Raw genomic sequence first — 26,906 nt, forward strand, 5'->3', positions numbered from 1 at the left:
CATGACACACGTGGGGGCAAGCCAAAACGAAAGTAAGTCACCAAGATCAACGCATAAATAAATGACCGCAACTCCACTGCCAAGTAGGTATAAGTTTAGTCTGAGAAACAGTGCATTGCACGTAGTTGGATGTCCGCATGACACCCGTGGGGGCAAGCCAAAACGAAGGCAAACCACTTGGATCAACCCAAGGTCAGAAAATAATAATAATAATAATAATAATAATAATAATGACAAAAAATATGCAAAGATAAAATCATTTGACACCCCAGTGGAAACTTCTTTTTTTTCTTTTTGAAATAAATCATGCGATGTTCCGGAAGTTAGTAAAGTATTTTTGAAGGTTAAGCTTGCGTTCCCTAGGTCTTAGAAATATTTTAAGAAGAGACTTGAATAAGATTTAAGGAAATTTAGGTATATAGGATTTGAACGAAGTACCCTTGAGAAATCTAGGAAAACAACATTGCGGTTGACTTGCTAAAGGAATATTTAGTTTATGCTTAAGGATAAGCATAGTTTAAATTTGAGGGTGTGATAACGGGCAGAAATGCACGTTATCATAGTGTTAAGTTCTTAAACAATGTTGGATTGTGTTAATGAAATATGTTAATTTACGTCCATTAAGCATCAATTTCATAATATCGCGGTCACATGCATTCATCGCATTAGAACAGTTGATTTTTGTATTTTTGTGCAAAATATGCGTTGACGCAATGCAAAAATTACGATCATAGGAAATCTTTGGTCGAGTACAACTTCACCGCAAGACTTTGCGATGATTGTGTTTGCAAACATTCGCTCGAGAAGGATCACCGCAACTTGGTCAGCGCAACATGGTGGGCGCATCTAGGTCAAAGGGTAATTAATCGCGATGGGACAGAAAGTTGATGATAGACAAATCTGAATTAAGTTGACAGCTAATAACGATCACAAGTACATTCAGCTTTTCGATGACAAATATTCGGCGCATCAATCAGGAATTAAAGTCGTCCCATCTGTACAACCATGAGAGAGAAGCCACCTTTCACCATGGATGCTCTATAAATACCAAGGACAGCCTTCAAAAAAGGGGCTGATTAGTTCACCAGTTCACCATTCTTTAAGTTCGAAGTTCATACGCACGTCCTTATTCATAGTTTTCTTTCATTTTAAGGCAGACGCAAGGAAGGAGGTTGTGCCGGCAGATCATTCTGGTAAGCTTGGGAGAGCGTCGAAAGCTTCAGGGACAGAGAGAGGGTCGACGCCTACGGGAGCAGGAACATCTTTAGAACCGAATAGAGATTTCAGTGTAAAAGCCTCGGTCAGCAAGGAATTGCTACCAGGCTCTCTACCTTTAACTTTCATTGTTATTTTGTACTCAAACTCATTTATAAAAATGGAATTTCCTTCTCTATATCTGGTCACTCTCTGTTATTTACACATGAGTAGCTAAACCAGTGGAATGGGTTGAGAAGTATTTAGCTAGCACAACTAGGGAACCTTCATGCTATGTGATTATCTTGTATTATGTATACTTCATTCGTCCATTAGAGATACTCGGGAGGGTAGTCTAAGGATAGGATCTAGCCTTAGAAAGGTCAGGTTAGAATCTAGGCTCGTAAGAGCCAAGTTAGAACGCATAATCAAGAAATAGGAGCTTAGGGATGAGCATTATTTATTATTAATGCATCGCTTGTATTCTAGAGATAGGATATGATTGCATGCGGTCACCTTGCTTTTATGCATTTTGCATCATCGCATAGGACAAGAGTAAAGACTTAGGGATAAGCTCTATGGGCAGTTTTACATTCAACACATGCGTCCTAGACTTAGGAGCATCGCATTTGCATTGGAAATTGCTTTGTTGTGCATGGTTGTAACATGATCGCATAGTCTGACGCATTCCCAAGTAACGCTAGCTGAAGATCTTCTAAAACCCATTCATCGCATACTCATTGCATCTATCACACAACTGCCTTTTCTCAAATCCGCCGCATCTAAAGTTACATATTGTATCAAATACAATATAACCTATAGATGTATTTTCTCTCAACCATATATGGCAATTAATAAAAATCACATTTATAGTCAACTCATTTATATGAATCTCATTTATATAATTGATATTTGGATCATATCCAAATATTTAATTTCTTTCAACTTATTTATGATATTTAATATAAATCATATTTATATTAAATTTAATTACATGAATTTCATTCATATAATTAGTATTTGAATTATATTCAAATTCCTCTCATATTACTTTATATTGTCATGTATTAAATACATTATATTAATTATATCACATACATAATTAATTTAATTAATTATATCATATAAATTAATTTCCTTAATTAATTTGAATACTACAAATTAATCCAAAAATAATTCTCAATTAAATCCCTGTTGAGCTATAGAGGGGACCTTATGGACCTGTAGATTGAAGCTCCAACGGTACTTAGATAATTAATTAAACTCTTTAATTAAATTACCCAACATTCGTTAACTGTCAGTCATTCCATTAAAGACCGACAGCTGCACTCTTTGTACTACAGATAAATTTTTGTGTCTATTGGATATAACAATTCAATAGTGCGATGACTCTTCACAAATTGCTCCTAAGTACAGTTGAGTCAAAATTACCATTTTGTCCTTATAGTTACATCTAATTCCTTAAGTACCACTGATCCCTCTAATGAATAATAAGTCATAGTCCAACTATGACCAAGTCCCTCTTTGGCCAAGAGAGGGTGTGGCCACTATGTTCAAGCCTCGGAATCAGCCTTTAAGGGAGCAATTTATCTACTTGTCCCTACATCGGAGAAGGGGTGAATTCCGTCTCGTGTAGCTATGTTCCCAACTCCCCAGTCAGACGAATCCCCAAAATGGTAGGCTTATTGAGTTGGTAATCTGGTCACTCTCACCCATATAAATCAAAGGACCACCTTCATGAACAGGAATCACAACTCACTTAGGATTCAGGTCATGTCACCTATGGCCATCCTAGTGAAATGTAAGTCTCTATTATTAACAGCGTTATATAAAGAGACTAATCATTTTGTGATCCAGTCTTACACAAACTATTTGTATAGGATACCCCTGCTCACAAGTCTCTACATGAATGATCAAGTACAGATCATTTGTAGCACTTTACAACACTTGTAACACCTAGAAAATGGGTCATATTCGTAGTGTCACCAAGATAAGATACCCAGCCTTATCCATCTACTACAGACCGTTTAGGTTATTATTTAAACAAGATCTACTTGTATGTCTCTACATACTTTTTAAATTACATCAAACTAGGATCATAGTTTATTGGATTGAGTATATGCTTATAAAATAACACTTATTTTATTAATAACAATATATTTATACAAAGTTTACAAACTACAAGATTACAAGGAGATTTAGGACACCAATCTTAATACTACCTTCAACAATGGAACAGGCGATTGGGCTTTGACGAAACGGATGGTGGAGCTCCTAGAAGAAGACGACCAAATCTTCTATTGCTACGCGTGAAGAATGCCAAATATGCAACATATGCATGTGAAGAACGTCGATCTATTGGAAGAAGAGAATCTACCAACTGTGCTACGGTTGTGAGGGTTACCGGCTATGAGAAAGACTCCTAATGGATAGATGTGCTGATCGACGATGACAGATTGAAGGGGAAGTCGGCAAAAGAAAGGGTTTTTTAGGAGAACTCTTGAAAGAAAGGAGAGAGGAGAAAGCTTGAGGAAATAATGGAGATGATTGGTACGCTCAAGGGGAAGAGAGGGTTTGTAAGAGAGAAGTGAGAAAGAAGAGAGAAGAAAGGTAGTGAAATGAAAAAGAGAGATTTTTTACTAAACTTAAAAAAATAAATGGGGATCTTTAATGTCGGTTATAAACCGACATTGTAGCCTATCTTCAATGTCAGTTTAAAACCGACATTAAAGATTTTCTTTATAAAAAAAAGGCATCGGTTTCACTTTTTCAAACCGACATTAAAGCCCAAAATTCTTGTACTACACCCAAAATCAACTCCCTATTATTTTAATTAAACTGAGAGAAGATAAATAACTTCCAAGGAAATTATTAATTCAAATTCAAATTTTGAATTTAATTAATATATATTAATTACTTTTATATGTAGACATATTAAACCATAGGTTATATCATGTATAACCTATAACCTATAGTTTATATTATATCACATATAATATAACTTATAGTTTATTATTCTCTCATATAACCTATAGTATTAACATGAATCATATTCATATTAATGTTAACCCATAGTTTTTATATGAATTGCATTCATATAATTACATTCATATAATTAATATTTGAATCATATTCAAATATTTATTTCAAAGAACTATATAGATTTCATATGAATCATATTCACATTAATTTTAACATATAGTTTCTATATAAATCATATTCGTATAATTAATATTTGAATTATATTCAAGTATTTATTTCTCTCATAAAATTATACAAATTTAATATAAATCATATTCACATTAATTTTAACATATAGTTTGTATATGAATTTCATTGATATAGTAAATATTTTAATCATATTCAAATACTTATCTCTTTCTTTAAACTATATAATGTATTATACTTTATAATGTACCAACATACATTATAATGATTGATAAATGTGACTCTACTCATGTTTGAAAGAGGACAGTTATTTAGTTTTTAAGTTGTAATAGTAACAAATTGTTACGTTTATAGTATTGATTTGTTCCAATAGTAAAATACAACTCTACTCATTGTATTTTTCTTGTTTACTATTTTGCAGAGTTGTCGAACTCTACATCTTGGTGCCCAAGCTTTGGATAGGTATGTATTATTACTAAGACATTTTCTTGTGTGTTTTTTCTATATGTGGAATTGCAAGTAGTAAGCCTTCAATATGTTTATTTTGAGTATATTTTGTGTTTATATGAAAGAAGTTTGTTTCGAAGCTTATTGGTTGATTGAATTGTGACTTTGAGTATCTATTGTTCGCTCAATAGTTTTATTTAGAAATCATTTGTGTGATGAAAGTTTGATTTGAAGTTTATTTATTTGACTTGAAGCATGGTTTGAGTGACTAAATTGTGATAAGTCGAAATGTGTGATTAGTTTAATTTTGAGTCTCTTGTGGGTGATTAAAATTTGATTCTAGCCTTATTGTGAAATTTGATTTGGATCCTATTTTGTGATTTTTATCCTATTGAATCTATTGAATATTAAAATGTTATATTTTACATTTTGATCTTGTTCTCTTAATTGAATTATATCACTTGTAATTTTAGGTGAGAGAATGATAGGTTCTTTTTAACTATAATTATGATTTAGTATTGGATGTGGTTGGAGAGGAGGGGAGGGGTTTTTTTTTTTAAATTGTTATTCTAATTTGTAACTTTAGTTTGATTTAACTAAAAGAATTGGTTTTTTTTTTTTAACTTAAGCTTGAGATTAATTATATAACTTGTGTTTGCAAAGAGAGGTGGTTTCGTAATTTACCTTAAAGTTGTTATGGTAGTTGTTTTATGATTGTTATGCTTGACATGTTTTTAGTACTTTTGTTGTGCTTTTACTTGGGTTTGAAACGAGAAAAAATTGTATATGTTATGTGTAGGATTAGACCGATCTTTGTTGACGGTACAAGGATGAAGGACCGTTGACTTCTTACATCTTTGTGAATAGAACATTTAGTAATGTTGTTTTTTTTTAGACATTATAGCTTAAACATAACATTTGTTCACTTATTTTTTAATTTCAAAACTTTATACAAAAAAGTTGCTACAGGTGTATATATTAACTTTCAACCTTTATAAAAATATATTTTATCTTATGTTATTTTATTTGAGTATTTGTATATACAAAACATTTGTTAGACTTGAAATATAAAATAGAGAAAGAAGCAAGAAATGTCATTATCAGAAATTGAACGAATATAATTTTTTTAACAAAATCAAGCTTTTGCGACAAAATATATTTTCGTTGCAAAAATGTTTGCAACGAAAAAACTTTTTGTCGTAAACCATTTGCGATGAAAACAACGTCGCAAAAGATATTTACTGACGGGACTTTAGTAACGTTTCATGCAACATTCATATATGCGTCGCTAAAGGTTTTTTGCAATGAAGTTGTGGCTATTAACAACATTTTAATTTTATCGCTAAAAACCCTTTTTCTTGTAGAGTAATTTTTTGTTTTACACTTATATCTAACAAACGTTTTAAGATGGCAATATCAATGGAAATGTGGAAGAAAATATTGATAAAGTGTCGAGGTTGATAAATATTTCTTGAAAAATAATAAAATAAAAATTATTTAAATTAATTAATAAACTTTTGCACTTCATGAATGAGTTAAAATGTTTATTATTTATATTATATTCATATTAATAACTTTTTTTTCTTATGTTTCATCAATTTTTTCACCAAATAATGCATATGTGAATTCAATCTTTTTTTTATGGAATGCACATAGATATGTAAAAATATTGTTGACATGTTGATAGAAATTTAAGACTGAATTCAAATACTTTTGAGATGGCAATGACCAATGTGTGAATAACACATGGAATAGATTATATTCAAATGTGTAATATGTTATTTTTTTCTTAAAAAATAATTGAATAAAATATAGCTTGGAATAAATTATATAGCTTTGAGGATAGAAATGAGAAAGCAAAATTGGAATGATATTATGTCTGTATCCCCATAATATATTATAACACAAAACGAGTAAGAAACGACATCAAACGCCCATGTGCTCCCCTGCTCCTCCATAAACCCTAATTTCCAACCCCTCTCTCTCTCTTTACAAATCCATTAATAATAACTCACAAACCCTAAAACCAATTACATTACTCCTCCATATCATCTATGTTGGAATTCCTTGAATCCATTATTCGACGCTCTAAATGACTAAGAACGGAACAATATTTATATTATCTACGATTTTAATCCTAGAAATTAGATGAATGCACTATATAAACTCTTTAACCCTAAAAACGTATCTCTAAATCTGTAATTTGGTATTTTCTGTCCAATAATAAATTGTTTTCTCCATTTGACCTGTGGACGCAGTTAATATATTGTTAATTAATCACGTAAATTCTCTGTCACGACTTGCTATTATTTATGTTTTTTTTTTTTGTTTATCTTTGTTGTCAATTTCTTAACAATCTAATATATCATAGCACAATTAATACTTCATAAGAATTTTGCATGTCATTTAATATATTATTTTATTTTAGGACTTCTTGTAAATTTGACAAAATAAGTTTAACAAATTAGATCCATAGTTCAGACTTATTACTTTTGCAAAAATAGCAAAATAAAAAAGGTTCAACCCACGTGACACTTGATACATCCAGTACACTTGATACTCTTGATACATTATTAGTATATGCCTGATACACTTGATATACTGTTATTGATACAATATTGAAAGATACTCGATACAATGTTGATAGACATACTTGATACACATCATATAGATGTACATTGAACAATACTAGTTATTTAAGTGTTTTAAAACAAATCATAAAAATGATTTTTTTTAAAAACATTTTTTCTTTATTCCAAACATGGTTAAATTGTCAAAATGACTACATTAAACTGAGTGCAAGTGAGCTTGAGGTTGAATCTCCCCAACCCATTATATATTTTTACTTAAATATGAAAGAAACAACATCATTTAAAAAGAAAAAAATATAAAAGAGAAAAAAAGTAGCAAATTCAAAAATTAAAGTGAGTAATATCTCATATTGTGACAAACAAAAAATACACAAAATATACCGATCAAAGGAAAAAAAATACATAACTAATATACTTTAAATGTGGTATATTAGTTGACTAATATACCAAAAAAACGTGAGTTTGTTGAAAGGACAAAATTAGGATATGGAATAAACGAAAAATAAAAATTGAAAATTTGGTCATATTTACGAAAAAGAAAGTGACCCACGTCGTGGTCAAGTGAAGGGTCCTTGGGAGGTGAAAGGCAGCCATGCATTAACGCATCCCTTCAATCAGTTGCCTTTAAATAATGATAATGACAATGCAAATTCCTTGTTTTGTTGGGATGTGGGTTTCCGTCGTAATGCAATTTCAATTCCTTTGTTATAGAAATCCAAAACCCTTTTCATCATTTCTCAATTTCCAAACTATTTCCCTTTTAATGCATTGTTCCATCACCCTCTCTCTCTCTTTAATCAATTTTCCCCTTATGTCCTCCAACATAATCTTCTCTCCATTTCCTTGTCTTTATACTCTTATACCCTTTCTTTTACCAGCAATACTTAGCTGCATATTCTCCTTTTTTTCTACAAAAATAAATAAATAAAGATAAAAAAATAAATTAATAAACAACACTGATAGACGCTGATAGAAGTTTCTATCAATATGTTTTTTGTTATTTCTGTAAATAGTTTGACATTTTTTATATCGGTGAAAGTTTCCCTTTTTAATAACTAAAAAAAGTTGTCACACGGCTACTTTTAATTGGATGCAATAGAGACTGCACAATAGATGGATGCAGTCAGTCTACACCTAAATTTTTTTCTCATTTATTTCAATATCTTGTCATAAGTATCACTAATTATTCTATGTCGAACCTCATTATCAAAATGGATTTTTAGTTGAATAAGATTTGGAGATGGAGATTCTGATAGTTTACACGAGAATATAATACCTTAACGAATCAAACCATGTCAAATTGGCTTCTTTGCTAATATTTGAGAGTCCACGTTGTACATGATGTACTTATATAGCATTATTTTATCTAACTATTTGGGTTGTTTTTAGTGAAAGTAATAATTGATTAAAAGCTATATACAAATTAAAAGAATAATCAATCTAAACATAGTCCAATTGGTTAAGTCACATGTCATCGACAAGAAGTCTGTGGTTCAGATTTCTTGACTCCATTATTTTTTTTTTTTTTTGGCATTCGTGAGTGTTTTGACCAACTTATGCATATCTCGACTAATCTCACAGGATAATCTACCTGATCCTACAATATTTTGGTGTCAAAAAAATTCGTAGAATATTAAATCCTAGATCGGTGATCACCATGATCAAGGTCATATCCCTATTTATTACTAGATCAAACCATGACAGTTAAATTTCTTTTTAAGTCTTGAGTATATATATGTGATTAAGTACTATTTGGAGTTGAAAGTAATGCAATGATGTTAGTTTAGAGATTTTACTAATATGATTACCAACAAGTTTCACTATCCTTTTTTTCTTTTTTTAGTGGGTAAGGTCAAAATAATATTTCATCAAGTGGGTTTCTTATTTTATAATGCCAAACTCTTTCTTTAAAAAATAAGAATGACACTGCCATTGTGACAACAAAGGAATCTTCATGCTTTATTTGAGTATATAATCAAAATATTCAAATTTATGTATATTCATTATTTTACCCTAGATGCTCAAAAAAGACATAATATGATTGGGATTATGCTTGTTAGGATCCAAATACATCTTATCTTTTCACACCCATATGTACATTTGTCAAACAACACACACATTTAAATATTGGGTTGTTATAAACTTATAAGTATATGAGGCTGACACAAAAAACAAGCTAGAAGCAATGAGATGTGTTGGGAAAATTGTCATGATGCATGACATTCTCTTAATATGAATTTTTTTTTTTTAAAAAAAAAAGGTACAAACAAGCAGCATATAATAATATATAGACTACTTGATTGTATTGATTCCAAGAGTGGGTGGCAGAATTTTGGAGGGATTTGAAAGAGAGAAAAAGAAAAGTGGTGGATGAATTGTGATAATATAAACAGACTAACATAGAAAAGGGAATGAATGTTGTGATTTAATCTGACTCTTTCTGGCTTAAGTTGTGTGTCTTGTCTCTCAATATATTCTAAGCAACTTCAAATTCTTTGAACCTCAAACCCTTTAGTTATGTTAATTTTACAGTTCAATTTCAAATCCTTTTTAATTTTACCTTATTTATCAATGTATTGGCTTAGCTTGTACTGAAAAAAGAGAATTCACAAAGATAACACATATAGTTTATGAGAGGTTGAACAAAAGAAAATAAAATAAACTCATCTTCTACATAATAATTGAAATAATCTAAACAATTTAGACCTAAACTTCATCCATTTTCTAACTTACACATGGAGATTATCTTAATTGAGATATTTAGGTGCACTTATTGATCCCTCGACTTTTATTACTTTGTTGAAGAATAATGGAAAAGGAGATCTTAATTAATTAGTTTTTAAGATAATATTAATTGCATATAGTTTACCAATATAATTAGGTGATCCTAAGAACAATTTGAATAATATAATGGGGTAAAAATCATAAGAATGATTATATCTTTGAATTTTCATTCGTTTATGATTTCTCATATATGTTCTGAGTGAAGTTGAATATGATTATTGTGTATCTTCTTTGCTTTGGTTATTGTTTACAATAATCAGAAATATTCAATATTGAAACTTTTTGTTACACAGAGACTGCAAAATTAAGAAGTTGTACTCGAATTAGAAAGACCTCAGCCTCTACTTCAAAAGTGAAAATAAAAATAAAAGTAAAAACAAAAACTCGGATGAGAACTTCAATTAAATGATGGAATTTGCTCACCAAACATTGAGCAATTGAGAGTTTGAATTTTGAATTTACTCAACCTTTAGAAAGACCACCAAGCCTCAGTTCAAGATCCAAATCATGTAAGGAGGTAGATCTAAGTCCAATTACCTCTGATTGAATATGATGATGTTGATGATGATTTTCTACCAAGCTACTGGACTTCACATAAAATTGTATCGGCGACGTCGTCGCATCGTCCGTTTTCCTCCTTTTGCATCCAGTCACCGCCCCCGCGTCATCCCGACCGTCGTCGTCAAACAAACCTGACGTCGGCCGAGATCGACCAAAACCAAAATTCAACCCCTCATCCGGAACCCCAATTCCAACATGATCTTTGTCCCTAACCCTAGAGCAAGAATTTATCAACTCCTCATCTTTGCCCGCCTTTGAATCCGATCGACCGCCATCTGGCAGAGACGGATTAGGGTTAGGAAGATGATAATCAGGTAAAGAAGAAAGATGGTGATGAGAAGAAGAAGAACGGGATTGAAATAAGGTCAAGGAATAATCAGTCGTAGTGAAATTAGGGTTATTGTTGTTATTTGGGGATTGCTTTAATCTAGCCCTATCTCTTCTGTGGACATTCATATGGCCGCCTAAGGCTTGAGCTGAACGAAATTCTCTTCTACAAAAGGAGCAAGAATAAGAGGTTGGTGGCCAAACGCAAGCTCCAAGACGGCCAGCATCTTCAGCAAAAGCTTGTTCTTCCCATGATAATGACTCCTCATATTGGAAACAAGTTTTGGTTTTTGAACCTTCAAAATTATCATCAAAATCATCTCTTTCTCTCTCCTCTTCTTCTTCTTGCTTCCTCCACATCCAATTCAATCTCTCTGCCTGCCTTTACAAATTACAAACCAATTCAGATTTTGGAATCCAAGAAAAATTCAAGGGTTTCTCTTTTTTTTTTTTTTTGGGAATCTTTCAGATAGAGAGAGAGATCAGGTGGGGTAGCTACACAACAAGTATACAAAAACTGCTCAGAAAAACTCTGCAAACTCATATATCTCTTGGGGTATGGAAATAAGAAAAATATCAGGGTATATTTTGAGCTGCATCTATTTTTGTGTCATTAATTTAAATGTCTAATAATTTAAAGTTGTCACGTGAAAATTTCTTCTTTCATTTTCGAGAAAGGATACCTTTTAAATTTTGTATCTTTAATGATTGAAGATGATGCATGAAGATAGATGCATGTTGGATTGCCTCGAGAATAATATGAAGGTAAAATTATTTTTAATTTAATTTAGATTTTTTTATGGGTAGATTATTATTATATATAAAGTTAAATATATTTTTTGGGATGATGGATATGTGCAGACAAAGTGAAATGATAGGACTGAAACGTTCTTGAATGTTTGCCAGCAAAATAGTTCGAATGAAGTCCGTTTTATTATTATTATTATTATTATTATTATTATTATTATTATTATTATTATTATTATTATTATTATTATTATTATTATTCAAATAAGAGCGTATGATTTTGATTAGCAATTATCATAATTAAATATACCCTATTTTTTTTAGTAATGTAATGAATTATTGTTGTTCGTTATTGATATGTCATTGGCTAGCAAGATGCGGCCGGTGGCCCAGGTCAACCTGCAGGGTTGATTTTTTCAACACATATTTTCGAAAATGCTATTTTAAAATGTTATCATTTTTATTCCTGAAGCTTTGAGTTTTGTTCTCGTTTAGTTAGGTTTTAGGAATTCAATTTTATATTAAATATTCATTTTTAGTCTTTAGAGTAATATCTATAATTAATTTAAAATGACTATGCAGTAAAATTTTATAATTAATTTTGATAGTGATAAAAAAATAGTAAAATTTAAATTAATTAATATACATTATTACTAAAAATTGAAAGTGAATATTTAGTGAAAATCGAAGTTAAATATATCAATCTTGAAACTTAAGGATCAAATTGAAACAAAACTTAAATCGTGTGGGTAAATTTATAACATTTTGAAACCTCGGTAAGTAAATTGAAATCAAATTCAAAATTTAAGGACAAAAAATATGACAATTTGAAATCGAGAGAATAAAGATCAAATAGAAACTAAATCCAAAATTTGGAGATCAATATTTATTTTTTCCAAAATAAAATTAAACACATAAATGCTTCGACCCTTTTGATTATAAATGTATGATTTTTATTATTTTTTTGTGTTTGTTTTAGAAAACGCATCATATTAACTATGTAACAACATTTTCATTGTCTTGTTACCACATTTTTCGGTCTCTATAACCATAGTTCATCTTGATTTTTATGTTTTTAAACATTTTACTATTATCTTATTTATGTCATTTGATTCAAAGTTTATCGAGCATATTTTTTTCATTAGCATGAAAGTGCGATAGAAATTCAAAATGAGTACAAGTTATTATATTTAGGGTCTGATTGAATTGACGGAAACATAACTATTTTTCAAAAAACTCATTTTTATTTAAATAATTTTTATAAAAATGGTTTAAATTACACACTTCAAAAAATTATTTTGAGTGATTACCAAATATTCCAATATTTTTTTTCAAAATGCTTATTTTTTTAATTAAAATACACTTATGAATACTTCAAATAATTAAACTCCATGATGTAATATTTTGTTGGCTTAATCAAGAAAGAAGGCGAAGGGTCTGAGAGAGAAAGCACCAATGAAGAAGAAGACCTTTAGTATTCTTTGTATATTAATTATGCTCTGTTGATCTTTCCAATACAGTAAGGTATATCATATATACAACCCACGGCTATAGATATTTGTACAGGAATAAATAAGAAATAATAAAGAATATGTGTACAAATGACAGCCCAAGAAGAGGGGGTCCTCACACCACCAAAATATTCTCCTAACCAATTTCTATTAGCCACACGAGCAGTCCACTTCAGCTGCTGACTGTATTTAATTGAGGGGCCAGGGTAGCTTTGTTGCTAACATGTTCACCTATAAATTTATCCTTAACATCCCCCCTCAAACGAGATGGGAGTGCAACAACGCCGAGTTTGTCCCGAAGAGTAAAGAACTGTGAATGTGTGAGTCTTGGTGAGACAATCAGTCACTTGATTAGACGAAGGTACATACTGGACATCTAGTTTCCCGTTGAGGACTTGATCTCGAAGAAAATGAATATCTATCTCAATATGTTTCGTTCTAGCATTTAATACCAGGTTGACAGCAAGAGCACCTGCACTTAAATTATCACACCAAAGAACTGATTTTGAGCGTCGCACGATACCAATTTCAAGAAATTGTTGAATCCAAATTATCTCAGCTGAGGCATGTACAAGGGCCCTATATTATGACTCAATGCTGGACCGGGCTACCATGGATTGCTTTTTGGATGACCAAGACACAAGATTATTACCAAAGAAGACACAATATGCAGCAATGGACTTTCAGTCATCCAGATTTGCGGCCCAATCAGCATCCGAGAATGTCGAGATAGAGAGATTAGAGTTGGACTGAATATAAAGGCCAAAGTGTTTCGTACCTTTGATGTACCGAAGGAGTCTTTTGACCGCTTGCCAGTGAGCATTGGTTTGACACTTGAGGTACTGACTAAGTTGGTTTACGATGTAGGTGATGTCTGGCCTTGTATTCGTGAGGTATTGAAGAGCATCAATCGTACTTTGATACACAAAACGGTTCGGGAAGAGGTGTGCCATCAGAGAGGGAGAGTTGTCTATTCATCACACTCGGAGAGGGAGCTGGTTTGGCATCAGTAAAGTTCAGCTTGGCCAGTAGGTCATCAACATACTTCTCTTGACTAAGAAGAACACCATTTTCAAGATAATGAATTTCCACACCTAGGAAGTAATGGAGTTGCCCAAGGTCTTTTAGAGCAAACCAATTGTCCAACTTCTTTATTAGGTTTTTCATCATATGAGTGTCATTTCCAGTGAGGATAACATCATCTACATATACCAAAAGTAACAGAACAAATGAACCATTATGAAAAACAAACAAGGATGTGTCAGACCTAGCATTTTGGAAACCCTATGACAGTAAAGCATCTCTTAAGGTGGTATTCCATGTCCTCGATGCTTGCTTTAGGCCATAGATGGCCTTCTTGAGCTTGCACACGTGATTAGGATAGTGAGGATCAGTATACCCTGGTGGCTGGCTCATATAGAAAACTTCTTGAAGTCTACCTTTCAGAAAGGCATTGTTGAAGTCAAGTTGCCTTAGTTGCTAACCTTGAGCTACTGCAATGGTAATCACAATTCTAACCGTTGAAGGCTTAACCATTGGATTGAATGTTTCAAAAGAGTCTACTCCGGGTGTTTGATGAAACCCTTTAGTAACTAGGCGGCTTTGTACCGTTGAATAGTGCCATCCGAATGTCGTTTGATCTTAAACACCCACTTTGTGCCAACAACATTGCAGGAGGATGAGAATGGAACAAGGCACCAAGTATCATTCTTTAGCAGGGCAGCATATTCAGCATCCATTGCTTTCTTCCACTGTGGCGTTTCGAGGGCATCACTAACACGAGTTGGTTCTATACTTGACCAGTCCCTTGAGGAATTTGCAAGCAGTACTCTAGGCTTGAATATTCCAACTTTCCCACGAGTTATCTTCAGATGTGTGGGAAGTGGAAGAGGAGACAATGGTAAGGTTGTTGCTTCATGTGAGGGAATGGTCGTATGGAAATGTGACTATGGTAGGGGAGTATCGGTTGGTGAGGTAGGTGTGTCCAGGGGAGGGTTGATTTGATGCTGTGAGGGAGGGGTTGGTTGATGGCTGTGTGTAGGAGACAGGTGCAGTAATGGAGTGTTGGTGGAGGAAAAGGGACTAGTGTTCTGTAGAGGAGAAGGGGAGGGCGAGGGCACAGTAGATGGACCTGCAGAGGATGAGTTTGGTAGGGGTAGTGAAGGCATAGCAGGGGCTGGGTTGATGGAGGGAAGCCAAAGTGTAGGGGAACTTTGTTGTATAGAGGCTGGTTGCACTGCTGTAAAAGTAGACTTAAAGGGAAAATCAAGCTCATTAAACACATGTCTAGAAATAAACACTCTTCCATATTCATTTAAGCATTTATACCCCTTATGATGCTAACTAGGTCCTAGGTATGCACACTTTTTTGTACGATAGTTGAATTTGTGAGTGTCATAGGGCTTCAAACAGAGGAAATAAGCACAGCCAAATACTTTTAGGGACTCAAAGTCAAGCTTCTTACCTGATAGAAGTTCAAGGGGAGACTTACCTTGAAGTACTACAGTTGGTAAGCCATTGATGAGGTAGGTAGCATACATGAAGGCATCCCACCAATGATGAAGAGATAGATAGGCTTGAGCAAGCATTGTGAGGCCTTTATCCACAATATCCATATGTTTTCTTTCAGCTCTGCCATTTTGTGCAGAGGTATAAGGGCAAGAATACCTAGAGAGAGTTCCCTGTTGTCTACAAAACTGATGTACTTTGACGTATTCACCCCCATTATCAGACTGAAACACTTTAATAGTAGTATCAAATTGTCTTTTGACCATAGTGGTGAAGTGTTGATAGGCAGCTAGAATGTCACTCTTCAATCTTAAAGGATAAATCCAAGTATATCGGTTGTGATCATCAACAAATATGACATAATACTTATAACCACCAATAGATATAAGTGGTACAGGTCCCCACAAATTAGTATGAACTTAATCAAATAGCTTAGTGGCTCGAGTTTTAGAATTAGGAAATGTAAGAGAGTGAGACTTTCCATACTAACAGAAATCACAAAATTCATACTCTTCATTGATGTTTGTAGGAAGATTACATTGCTTTAAAACTAACTCAAGTGTTCTTAGAGAGGGATGACCTAAACATTGATGCCATATATTTTTGGATACTTTCTAGACTTTGACACTGTTAATGCAGACAACCTATTATTTTTGTACAAGGACTGCTGCTGACCAGACTCCTTCACTTGATCTTCAATCGAGCAAACTTGCACATCTTTCACCTCATACAAACCATCTCTAAGTTGTCCCTTCAGTATGACTAGCCACGTACCCTTGTCCTTGATAAGACAAAAACCATCATGAAACTCAATAAATATGTTATTATCTTTGGTAAGCTTAGATACACTCACTAAGTTTTTGGCAATATTGGGCACACACAACATATCTTTTAGTTTCAATTGGCCTTTACTACTAGATAAATAAACATCACCAACATGTGAAATGTTAAGGCTGTCACCATTTGTAATAACAACAGAATCCTTACCTCCACATTCATTTGCACTTCTTAGATTGCCACAATCAGCTATCACATGACTTGAGGCTCCACGGTCAACATACCAACTAGGGTCAATGAGTGTCTCAGGGGTGGCAGTAAAGGGATGAGCATTCTGTGAGATCATCAGGGCTGACTGAGTTTGAGAAGGTCCCTTGTTTTGTTGTGGATTAAAGTTGCTTCCTCCTTTGTTTTGTAAGAAATTGGGTGGTGCAAGCTCATTATTGTAGCATCCATAGCAGTAATAGGCAGTGTGACCAAGTCTACCACACACCTGACACATCGGCTTGTTACCTCTGCCTCTTCCTCGTCCTCTATTGCCTCCACTCCTCTAATTTCCATTGTTGTTAGCACCATTTTAAGGTTTTTTACTATTGTTAACAATAGGTCTCCTGGTATTGGCTACATTAACAGTAGCATTGTGGCTGAAACCAACAGAGGTCTTTTGTACAACTTGATGTTCTAGGCATTTCTCAAATAGAAGCAATTCGGACAGCAAATCAAGCCAAGATACCTCTGCTCTGCTTTGAATCGTAGCTACCATAGCATTGTACTCCTCATTCAGACCTAAGAGAACTTGCGACCCCAAAGCTCTTGTGGAAACTGGGCTACCAGCTTGCTCAAGTTTATCAGAATTATTCTTCATAACTCTTAAATACTCTTCCATTTTCATATTACTTTTGCGAGTAGATTGAAATACTTACTTGAGATAGTCTTCTTCAACACGGGATTGGACTCCAAAGAGTTGCTGAACGTTGTCCCACAGGTCCTTCGCGCACGAACACCCCATTACTTGGACGGCGACTTCAGGGGTCATTGAGTTGTACAACCAGCCGAGCAAGAGTTGGTTGACGGCCATCCAAGCTTCATACTGAGGGTTTACCTCTAGAAACATGGTGGAGCTCGAAGCTCCGGCACTCCCACTTAAGCCACCTTCAGACAAGGATGCTCCAACAGCAGCTTCATCGATGCTGACACTTGCGACTCCCATAGTATTAGACTCTCCCCCCATAGACGTCTGAAGATACATCAGGGGAGAAGTCTTCTGGCCGGTCAGGTGACCTTCAAGCCTATAGCTCCTCAGAATCGGTAGTGCGAGATTCTTCCATAGGAGAAAATTGTTCCAATCCAACTTTATCGAGGTAATCTAGTTCAAAAGTTGATTCAGAGGAGGGCTACTAAATACCAAGCTGCTAGGGTTTACGATTGGGATGCCATTAATATTAGCATTGGCCATAATGGTTCTGATACCAAATCAAGACAAAGGGCGAAGGGTCTGAGAGAGAAAGCACCAATGAAGAAGAAGACCTTTAGTATTCTTAGTATATTAATTATGCTCTATTGATCTTTCCAATACAGTAAGGTATATCATATATACAGCCCACGCCTATAGATATTTGTACAGGAATAAATGAGAAATAATAAAGAATATGTGTAAAGTGTCAGCCAAGGAGAGGTGGTCCTCACACCACCAAAATATTCTCCTAACCAATTTCTGTTAGCCACACAAGCAGTCCATTTCAGTTGCTTACTGTATTTAGTTGAGGTATCAAGATGGCTTTGTAATTGTTGCTGACATGTTCACATATAGATTTATCCTTAACCAGCTTAATATAATAATATGCACATACGACAGAAATATTTAAAAAACATAGCGGCAAGTTTAGTTCATTTCTGTGTTGGCTTCTTTGGCACTTTTCAAAATTAGTAGAAATCCAGGTCCTTATACAAACCATAAGGTAACAGGAATTTTTACTTGAATTGGACAAATATAATTAATTATAAAGTTTTCTTGCCATTATGTTTGCCATAAAGATAGTCAAACATTAATTAGCTTGCACGATTTGGTTTGAAATCATAATTTCATGGTTTCTTAAGTGAATTACAACATTAGAAGATTTACTCAATTGAAAAGCAATTGCTTTTAAGGAATATAAGGTTCACGATTATTTCTAACAGTTAATTTCATGTTGGGAAAATTATTTAAGTCTAGTTGTGATTTGAAATTATAAATTTTTAACTCAATAATTATGGGTTTTGTGATCCAATAATTGATTTTAATTAGAAAATAATTGATGGGTTGGTTTCCTTGTCTGTTGCTTCCTTTTAAGGCTGTTTTGCTCTTGCTAGGGTTGTTGCTTTTGAGATCGAACATCTTTGCATTTGAGAATTGTTTAGACATATGGTCAAATTGCACAAAAAATGTGTTTTGTGTTCGATTTGATTTGAAATTTTTGTTGGAACAATGCTGATCGAGGCGTCTGGACTTGATCTTTGGATGGATCGATGATTTCTTCATTGTTTGAGAAGGAATCTTCTAACTTAGGGGAGTCTGAGTTTATCAAGTGAATGATGTGAAGTCCATTCATATAGAAGGAATCTCAATCTTAGGGGGAGTCTACGAGATAGCTTACTAATATTCATACATAGGGAAAACTTAAGTACTCTTGGGAGGAGGTAGCCTAAGTACTATTCTTTTTAAGAGTTGAGCTATTCATGTATCATTGTTTTTGTCTTTCATTTATAGATAAGTACAATATTGTAAACTGATTAATTTTATATTATTAAAAATATCTTTCCACAAACACACTATTCCCACACGTAGGTGGTATTTCACCAAATTGGATTAACAAACCTTGTATTCAGTTTATTTATGTTTATCACCTATTTTTCTAGTTATTGAAATTGTAGATACATTCTATGTGATATCATTATAATGTAGGGTCGAATACCCTTTTCACATTTAATAGTTTTATCATGTTAAAAGAGATTTAAAAGTGATTCCGGTAGATTAATAAATATAAAACAACTTAGGCGGTTAAGATTCTACTATAATCGTTTTTTATGATTGTAAAAGCAATCCCAAATGGAGTAAAAATTTATGGTTAAATCGTTTTTTCTAGGCCAAATTAATTCTATCTCAATTGACATACGAGTGTGAAATCACTTGATATGTGGTTCAAACCCTCCACCCCAATTACACTAAAATGAATCACTCTTTTTAAATGTGAAATTTATAAACATACAATCCATTATCTTTAAGTTGAGTTCAAACTAATTATCTTTAAGTTATTATTATAATTTGATTATAATAATTATTATTATTATTAGTTTCTCAACCATTACAAGCGAGATTGAATTATGATATTAAATAATAATAATAATGGATGTTTTATGAAAAAAAATTACATAAAAAACCTATTTTAAAGGTCCCAAATTGGAAATGGCCTAAATTTTGAAAAATAAAAATGTGAAATGATCCTTTGTTGATGTCATGATCATATAAAATTACAATATTGTCCTTACTTTCATGCTTTCTTGATTTTTTTTTCTTTTTCCTTTCTTCTCCATGCGATGAGTTTTTTTTTCTTTTTTCTTCTTTTTCCTCTTCCTTTCTCCCCCTCTTTTATTCTTCTATTTTGTTTTCTTCTTCTCCAACTTTTTCTCCTTTGTGTATCTTCTCCTTCTTCTCCGATACGGTAAGTTCATATGGGCGGCTTCGACGCGACAACTCCGTGTGAACAGGAGCGAGAGTGAGAGAGAGAAGAGTCATTTTGTGAGTGAGAAAAGGAAGAGCAAAATCGACGAGAGCGAGACCGGTGAAAGGGGGGAAGAAAACGACTCATTGTTCCATGGATGTTCGCAAATGGATCATCAACGAGAGGAAGAGCAAGAGCAAGACCGAGAGTGACCGAGAGCGAGATGCTTTTTCACGTGCGCGCGAGTATATTTTGATAATTTCATCTAAATTTAACGTTAGCAAATGGTCATTCGGCATTTTTTTTTTAAAAAAAAAAATGGATCATTTGACTCTTTGTACCCAATTTTTGGATCATCCATATAAATTTTCGATGTTTTATCCACCTACTATACTCAAATTTGGATTTATCTTTTAAATCATCGTGAAGAAATTGTTTGTTTCGGAATTTCAATGTTAAACTAAATTTTATTTTGAAAATTAAAAACTAAATCCTATCAATCAATGTTTAAAATATTGATATGATAAAAATGTTGATGTCTCAATTTTATAGAAATGTTTATGAAGATATTGATAAAATATTGATGTGAATGAATACTTTTAAAAAAATGAAAACAAAAAATATTAAAAAAATTGAAAATGTTGATGTATCAATTACACAAATTTTTTAATGAGGTAAAACACTTGTCGTAATATTATATTCATATTATATTATATTTTATTGTTATTTTTTATTAAAAAAAACTATTTTATTTTATATGATATAGTAGAAACATTGACATCGACCCTCGATAAGAATATGAGAATGTTGATAGAAAATTTATGAATAATTGTGTTGTATGGCCAAAATAGGGAATATAGCCATTTTTTAATTTTCATGAATTAGAGCCAAAAATTGTTGGTTTGGGGCCCATCTCTTACTTGATTTTCCAAGCATGCCCCCAAAGATCTCACAGCTTCTTCTATAATTCTCCCCCTTCTGCGTTTTTTAAACTAACTACCCGTCGAGATTTTTGTGGATATAGTTTCTATTGTTTAGTTACAATTTATAATTTAATAAAGAATAAAGGGTTAGTTTACTTGCCATTGATCCTCCCTTTTACTTACCTGCAATCGTCGAGAAAATACAGTATTTCTTCCCTCCTGTCGTTTGGTCTACCGTCGACTTACCTGATCGTCGGGACAACACAGTAGCGGAAAAGGTATTTCCTCCCTTCTGTAATTTGGTTTGTTTTCCTTTTGTCGTGGATGTTAGGTATATTTAAATAATAATATGTATAATTAAAGTATGAATTATGTATCAGGATTATTTTATTAGATTGGATCATTTTATGTGACTTAATGGGTAGAAGTTCATTCCTTATTATTAAAGTTTAATTGGAACCTTAATTGAACTAGTATATAAATAAACCTTAGGCTATGGTCCCCTATATACTAAAACAATAAGCACTCACTCAGTCTTTCTTAAATCCCATCTAGAGAGATCCTACTAAGGGCATTCGGAGTTTTAGTTGAGGAAGATAATAGTCATCTTAAAGTCATCGTCATCTTGAAGCTATCATCAATCACAATGGAATCCGATGTGTTATTTTTTCTTTACAATTTAGCATGAATGATACTATGGTTAAATCTATTCGATATAGATTTAAATATTTATGCTATCATGTGGTATCAGAGCATGAATTTCATGTTAGATTTTTGGATTTTTTTATCGCTTACCATTGTTTATGATTCAATTATTCAGTAAAGAAAAGTTTGACGTTTGCATCATAGTTTTTTTTTTTTTTTTTTTTTTTTTTGGTTTTTGGCATCATAGATTTACAATTTAATGATGAGATGATCATTGTTCGAATCCCTTTTTTTGGGCAACTTATTTGTAAATCAAGCTTTGTAAGTCTGTTTCATTTATGGCAATTTTTCTGTGAAAATTGGGATTCGGAGTGCAGAACCGAGAGGTTTTTGTATAGGTGCTACTTTCGTGATACTTTGTCCGTCATTAAATTTTTCTAACTATTTGTCTGTCATTGTTTGTGCATCATGGATTCTTCTGCAATTAAATTTCCAAGGCGTAATTGTTGCGAAAGTTAGCCGAAGATTGGGATTTTTTTAAGGCCTAAATAGTATTAAATGGGTTTTATTCAATGAATTTAGTAAAATCAAATTTAAGTTTATGTTTAAATTTCATCGATTTTTTTGGTGATTTAAATTTAAATTTGATTGATTTTTTAATGAATTTAAATTTAAATTTGATTGATGATATTTGGCGATATTTACATGTTTATGTTGTTTTAATTGTATTATGTGTATGCAGTTATTAAGTGAATATTGGTAAAGACTATTTGGTGTTCTTCCTCCTTTATTTTTGTACAATAATATTATATATTATTGTGTCTTACATTTTAGATTGAATTGGTCAAAAATAATATGTTATCAAAGTAGCCTCTATTATCTAGATTAATTTAATTATGAAATATAAGATGTGCATATTCATGAATTTATGCAGATAATTATCGACCCAAAGGAATATAATTATTTAGCCAGGGTATGCATGTGGTAATGAGTATGTGGCAATTATAAGGGTTGCTCATGTGAAAAAATAGTCGGTCCAAAGAAAGGCTATTTTTGACAAAGTTTATTATCAGTATTTTGATTACTACGTTGAGAGTACCATTTACAGTTGGTGATTTTTGCTCAAAGGTTGGACATCAATATTGTGTTAGGTATCTTGTTAAGGGGCCCATACACATGTGAAATTATTTTGTTATATTTTAATTGTGAGCATATGTTTTGTTGTTTATTGTTTCAGTTGGTCTTACTCAAATATTTGGAAATCTGAGTTCAATCCCTAAGTTAAATGGATCAAACTTCAAGATTTGGAAGGAAAGCATAGAGATACTTCTCAGGTGTATGGATTTGAACCTTGCATTAAAGACCGATAAACCTACTTCTACTAAGGAACAACCAAATATGACTAATATAGAGAAGTGAGAATGGTCAAATCACATGTGTCTGATGATCATTAGGTACTCCATTTCGGAGTTTTTCGGGGCTTTATCACAGAAAGTGAAAATGCCAATAAGTTCTTTGCTCAAATTGAGAAATATTTTGCTAAAAATGAAAACAGGGAAGCAAGTAGTCTTTTGACTTCTTTAACTTCTATGAGATATAAGAGCAATGGAAACGTAAAGCAGTACATTATGGGAATGTCCAATCTCACAGGTAAATTAAAGGTACTTGATATCGTGATAAATGAAAATTTACTCGTATATCTGGTACTTATCTTTCTTCCTGCACAATTCACTCAGTTTAAGATAAGTTATAACAGTCAAAAGGATAAATGGAGTATTAATGAGCTTATTTCACAATGTGTGCAAGAAGAAGATAGGATTAAGAGAGAAATGACAGAAAGCGCTCATTTGGCAATAGGCTCTCGTGATAAAAAGAAAAGGAAATTTGTGGATGCTACAGAAAGGACATCTCAAGAAACAAGCTACTGAAAAACCTTGTTTTTTCTGCAAAATGAAAGGTCAATTCAAGAAGGATTATCCCAAATACACTAAGTGGCGTGTAAAGAAGGGTAAACTTCTTACTTTGGTTTGTTCTGAAGTTAATTTAGCTTCTGTACCTATAAATACTTGGTGGGTAGATTTTGGTGCTACTATTCACATAAGTATATCAATGCAGGGTTGCCTGTGAAATTGGCCGCCAAGTGATTTGAAAGATTCATCTATGCAGGTGATGGCAAAGCAGTTCCAGTTGAAGCTATTGGGAATTTTAGATTACTTATAAAATTTGGATGTTATTTAGATATGAATAAGACTTTTTTGTACCATCATTTAGACAGAATTTAGTTTCTATTTCTAGTTTGGACAAATTTGGTTTTTCTTATTCTTTTGGAAATAGTAAAGTTAGTATTTTTCAAGATTCTAAACTTATTATTATCGGTTCTTTAATTGATAATTTATATATGCTTGATTCTTTTGCTTCATTTAATAAGATCATATTTATCTAATTCATGTGGTACAAAGCGTAAATTAAATGAGAACTTCGTTATGTTATTGCACAAGCATTTAGGTCACATCTCTAAATAGAGAATTCAAAGACTTGTGTCAGATGGAATTCTTGATTCCCTTGATTTAAGTAACTTCAACGTTTGTGTGAAATGTATTAAGGGAAAACATACAAACATAAGAAAGTTAGGTGTCAAGAGATGCTCAAACGTCTTAGAACTAATACATACACACATTTGTGGTCCATTCCCTATGGCCTCTTGGAATGGACAACAATGTTTTATTACGTTCATAGACGACTAGATATGGGTACCTATATTTAATTCATGAGAAGTCTCAATCTTTGGACGTTTTCCAGTCTTTCAAAGTTGAAGTTGAACTTCAACTTGAAAAGAAAATCAAGGTTGTCAAATCTGATCGTGGTGGTGAATACTATGATAGATATGTTGCATCAGATGAACAACGTCCAGAGCCCTTTGCCAAATACCTAAAGGAATGTGAAATCATCTCACAATACACTATGACAGGCAAACCCAGCATGAATGGTGTAGCGGAAAGGTGAAATAAAATACTTAAGGATATGGTAAGAAGTATGATTAGTCATTCTTCTCTACCAGAATTCCTCTAGGGTGAGGCACTCAAGACTACAACATATATCCTTAATAGGGTACCTAGTAAAGCAGTAGTTAAAACCCCTTATGAGCTATGGACAGGAAAAAAGCCTAGTATCAGGCATCTTCACATCTGGGGTTATCCATTTAAGGCTAGGTTTTATAGACCTAATGAGAGAAAATTGGACTCAATAACTATTAATTATTATTTTGTTGGGTATTTTGAGCACTCTGGGGGTTTCAAGTTTTATGATCTCACTTCTAGATCATGGGAAGAGCTAGATTCCTTGAAGATGTTGAGTTTGGGGGGAAGATAACATAAGAAAAGTTGTCTTTGAAGAGAAATTAGTTTTTTACCTCATGTGGTTATAAGTGATATTTAGGCTCTAATTCCTGGCTTCACTATTGAACCAATTATAGAAAAAGATAACATTGAAGTCCCCGTTATTGAACCTGACGTTCAAACTTAACAACCTCAAAAAGTGTCACTATGGAGATCTACTAGAGAGAGGAGAAATGCAATTTCAGATGATTATATTGTGTTTCTTCAAGAATATCATGATGATGTAGTCGTAATGGAAGATGATCCAATCAACTTCCAACAAGCTCTATAGAGTTCTAACTCTCAAAAGTGCATAAGTGCTATGGAAGAGGAAATAAAATCCATGAAAGACAATGACGTTTGAGAATTTTTCAAATTGCCATCAGGAGTGAAACCCATAGGTTATAAATGGATATTTAAAATCAAAAGCAATTCACATGGCAATATCAAAAGATATAAGGCTCGTCTTGTTGCAAAGGATTTTACTCAAAAAGAAGGTATTGATTAAAAAGAGACTTTTTCTCTAGTTTCATCAAAAGACTCTTTTAGGGTAATCATGGCACTGGTAGCTCACTTTGATTTAGAGCTACACCAGATGGATGTAAAAACTGCATTTCTCAATGGGAACATTGATGAGACGATTTATATGGTACAACCAGAAAACTTTGTGTCTAATAATTCAAAGTCTATGGTGTGAAAATTGAAGAAATCCATCTATGGTCTCAAGCAAGCCTTTTGTCAATGGTATCACAAATTCCATGAGGTGATAACCTCCTTTGGTTTTGAGGTGAATATAATAGAAGATTGTGTATATCACAGGTTCAGTGGGAGTAAATCAATCTTTCTGGTGTTATATGTTAATGACATACTCAAAACAAGTAATGATGTAGTTTTGTTGCATGACACTAAGAGATTTCTCAAAACGAATTTTGAGATGAAGGATCTTGGTGATACTTATTTTGTATTAGGGATTGGAATACTACGAAATCATTCTCAAGGTATTTTGAGATTATCACAAAAGAACTACATTGAAAATATTTTAAGTACATTTGGCATGAAAGATTGTGCACCAGGAGATACCCGATCGCCAAAGGTGATAAATTTAATTTAGGTCAATGCCCCAAGACCACACTCGAGATTAAAGAGATGCAGAAGGTTCCTTATGCATCAGCTATTAGAAATCTAATGTACGCTCAAATATGTATATTAGATGTGAAGTTTCTGGTTGTTAAAGAGAGTTCATAATGGTCAAATTTTGATAGAACACATAGGAACAAACTCCATGATGGTAGATCCATTGACTAAAGATTTACCACCTAAAAGTTTTTCACGAGCATGTTGCTCACATAGGTGTTAGCCACTTTTCTGATTACATGATTTAGTGGGAATTTGTTATTGAGGATGTTCTTTGACCTTATTTTGTTTATTTACTATATAGAATAAAGTTGATGGTTTAAGTTTAATCATCTGAACTTGTTTATCATGCATGCAGTTTTGCATAAAGTTTTGAGAATGATCTCACTAAGGAACTTGGACCAGATGGAAACAAGGATGATCTAGATCACTTTACATGTAGTTTCCATGTCATCCATCCATACTTGATCTATGTCATTGAATGTATTGAAATTGGTGATCAAGGAAGGTTTAGTTA

General features: G+C 32.9%; 1 protein-coding gene and 1 long non-coding RNA gene across 2 annotated transcripts; one reads left to right on the forward strand and one right to left on the reverse strand.

Moving 5' to 3' along the window:
- Positions 1-10,389: 10,389 nt before the first annotated feature.
- LOC120091447 (zinc finger protein 11-like) lies at positions 10,390-11,616 on the reverse strand. The gene has a single exon (XM_039049476.1). It carries the CDS (start codon positions 11,430-11,432, stop codon positions 10,647-10,649), a length of 786 nt encoding a protein of 261 aa, XP_038905404.1. The 5' UTR covers positions 11,433-11,616; the 3' UTR covers positions 10,390-10,646.
- Positions 11,617-21,323: 9,707 nt separating this feature from the next.
- LOC120091619 lies at positions 21,324-24,177 on the forward strand. The gene is made up of 3 exons (XR_005485757.1): positions 21,324-21,514; positions 23,119-23,889; positions 23,997-24,177. It is a non-coding gene; the product is annotated as an uncharacterized LOC120091619 (long non-coding RNA).
- Positions 24,178-26,906: the final 2,729 nt, after the last annotated feature.

The sequence above is a fragment of the Benincasa hispida genome, chromosome 11 (genome assembly GCF_009727055.1).
Source record: "Benincasa hispida cultivar B227 chromosome 11, ASM972705v1, whole genome shotgun sequence".
NCBI lineage: Eukaryota > Viridiplantae > Streptophyta > Magnoliopsida > Cucurbitales > Cucurbitaceae > Benincasa > Benincasa hispida.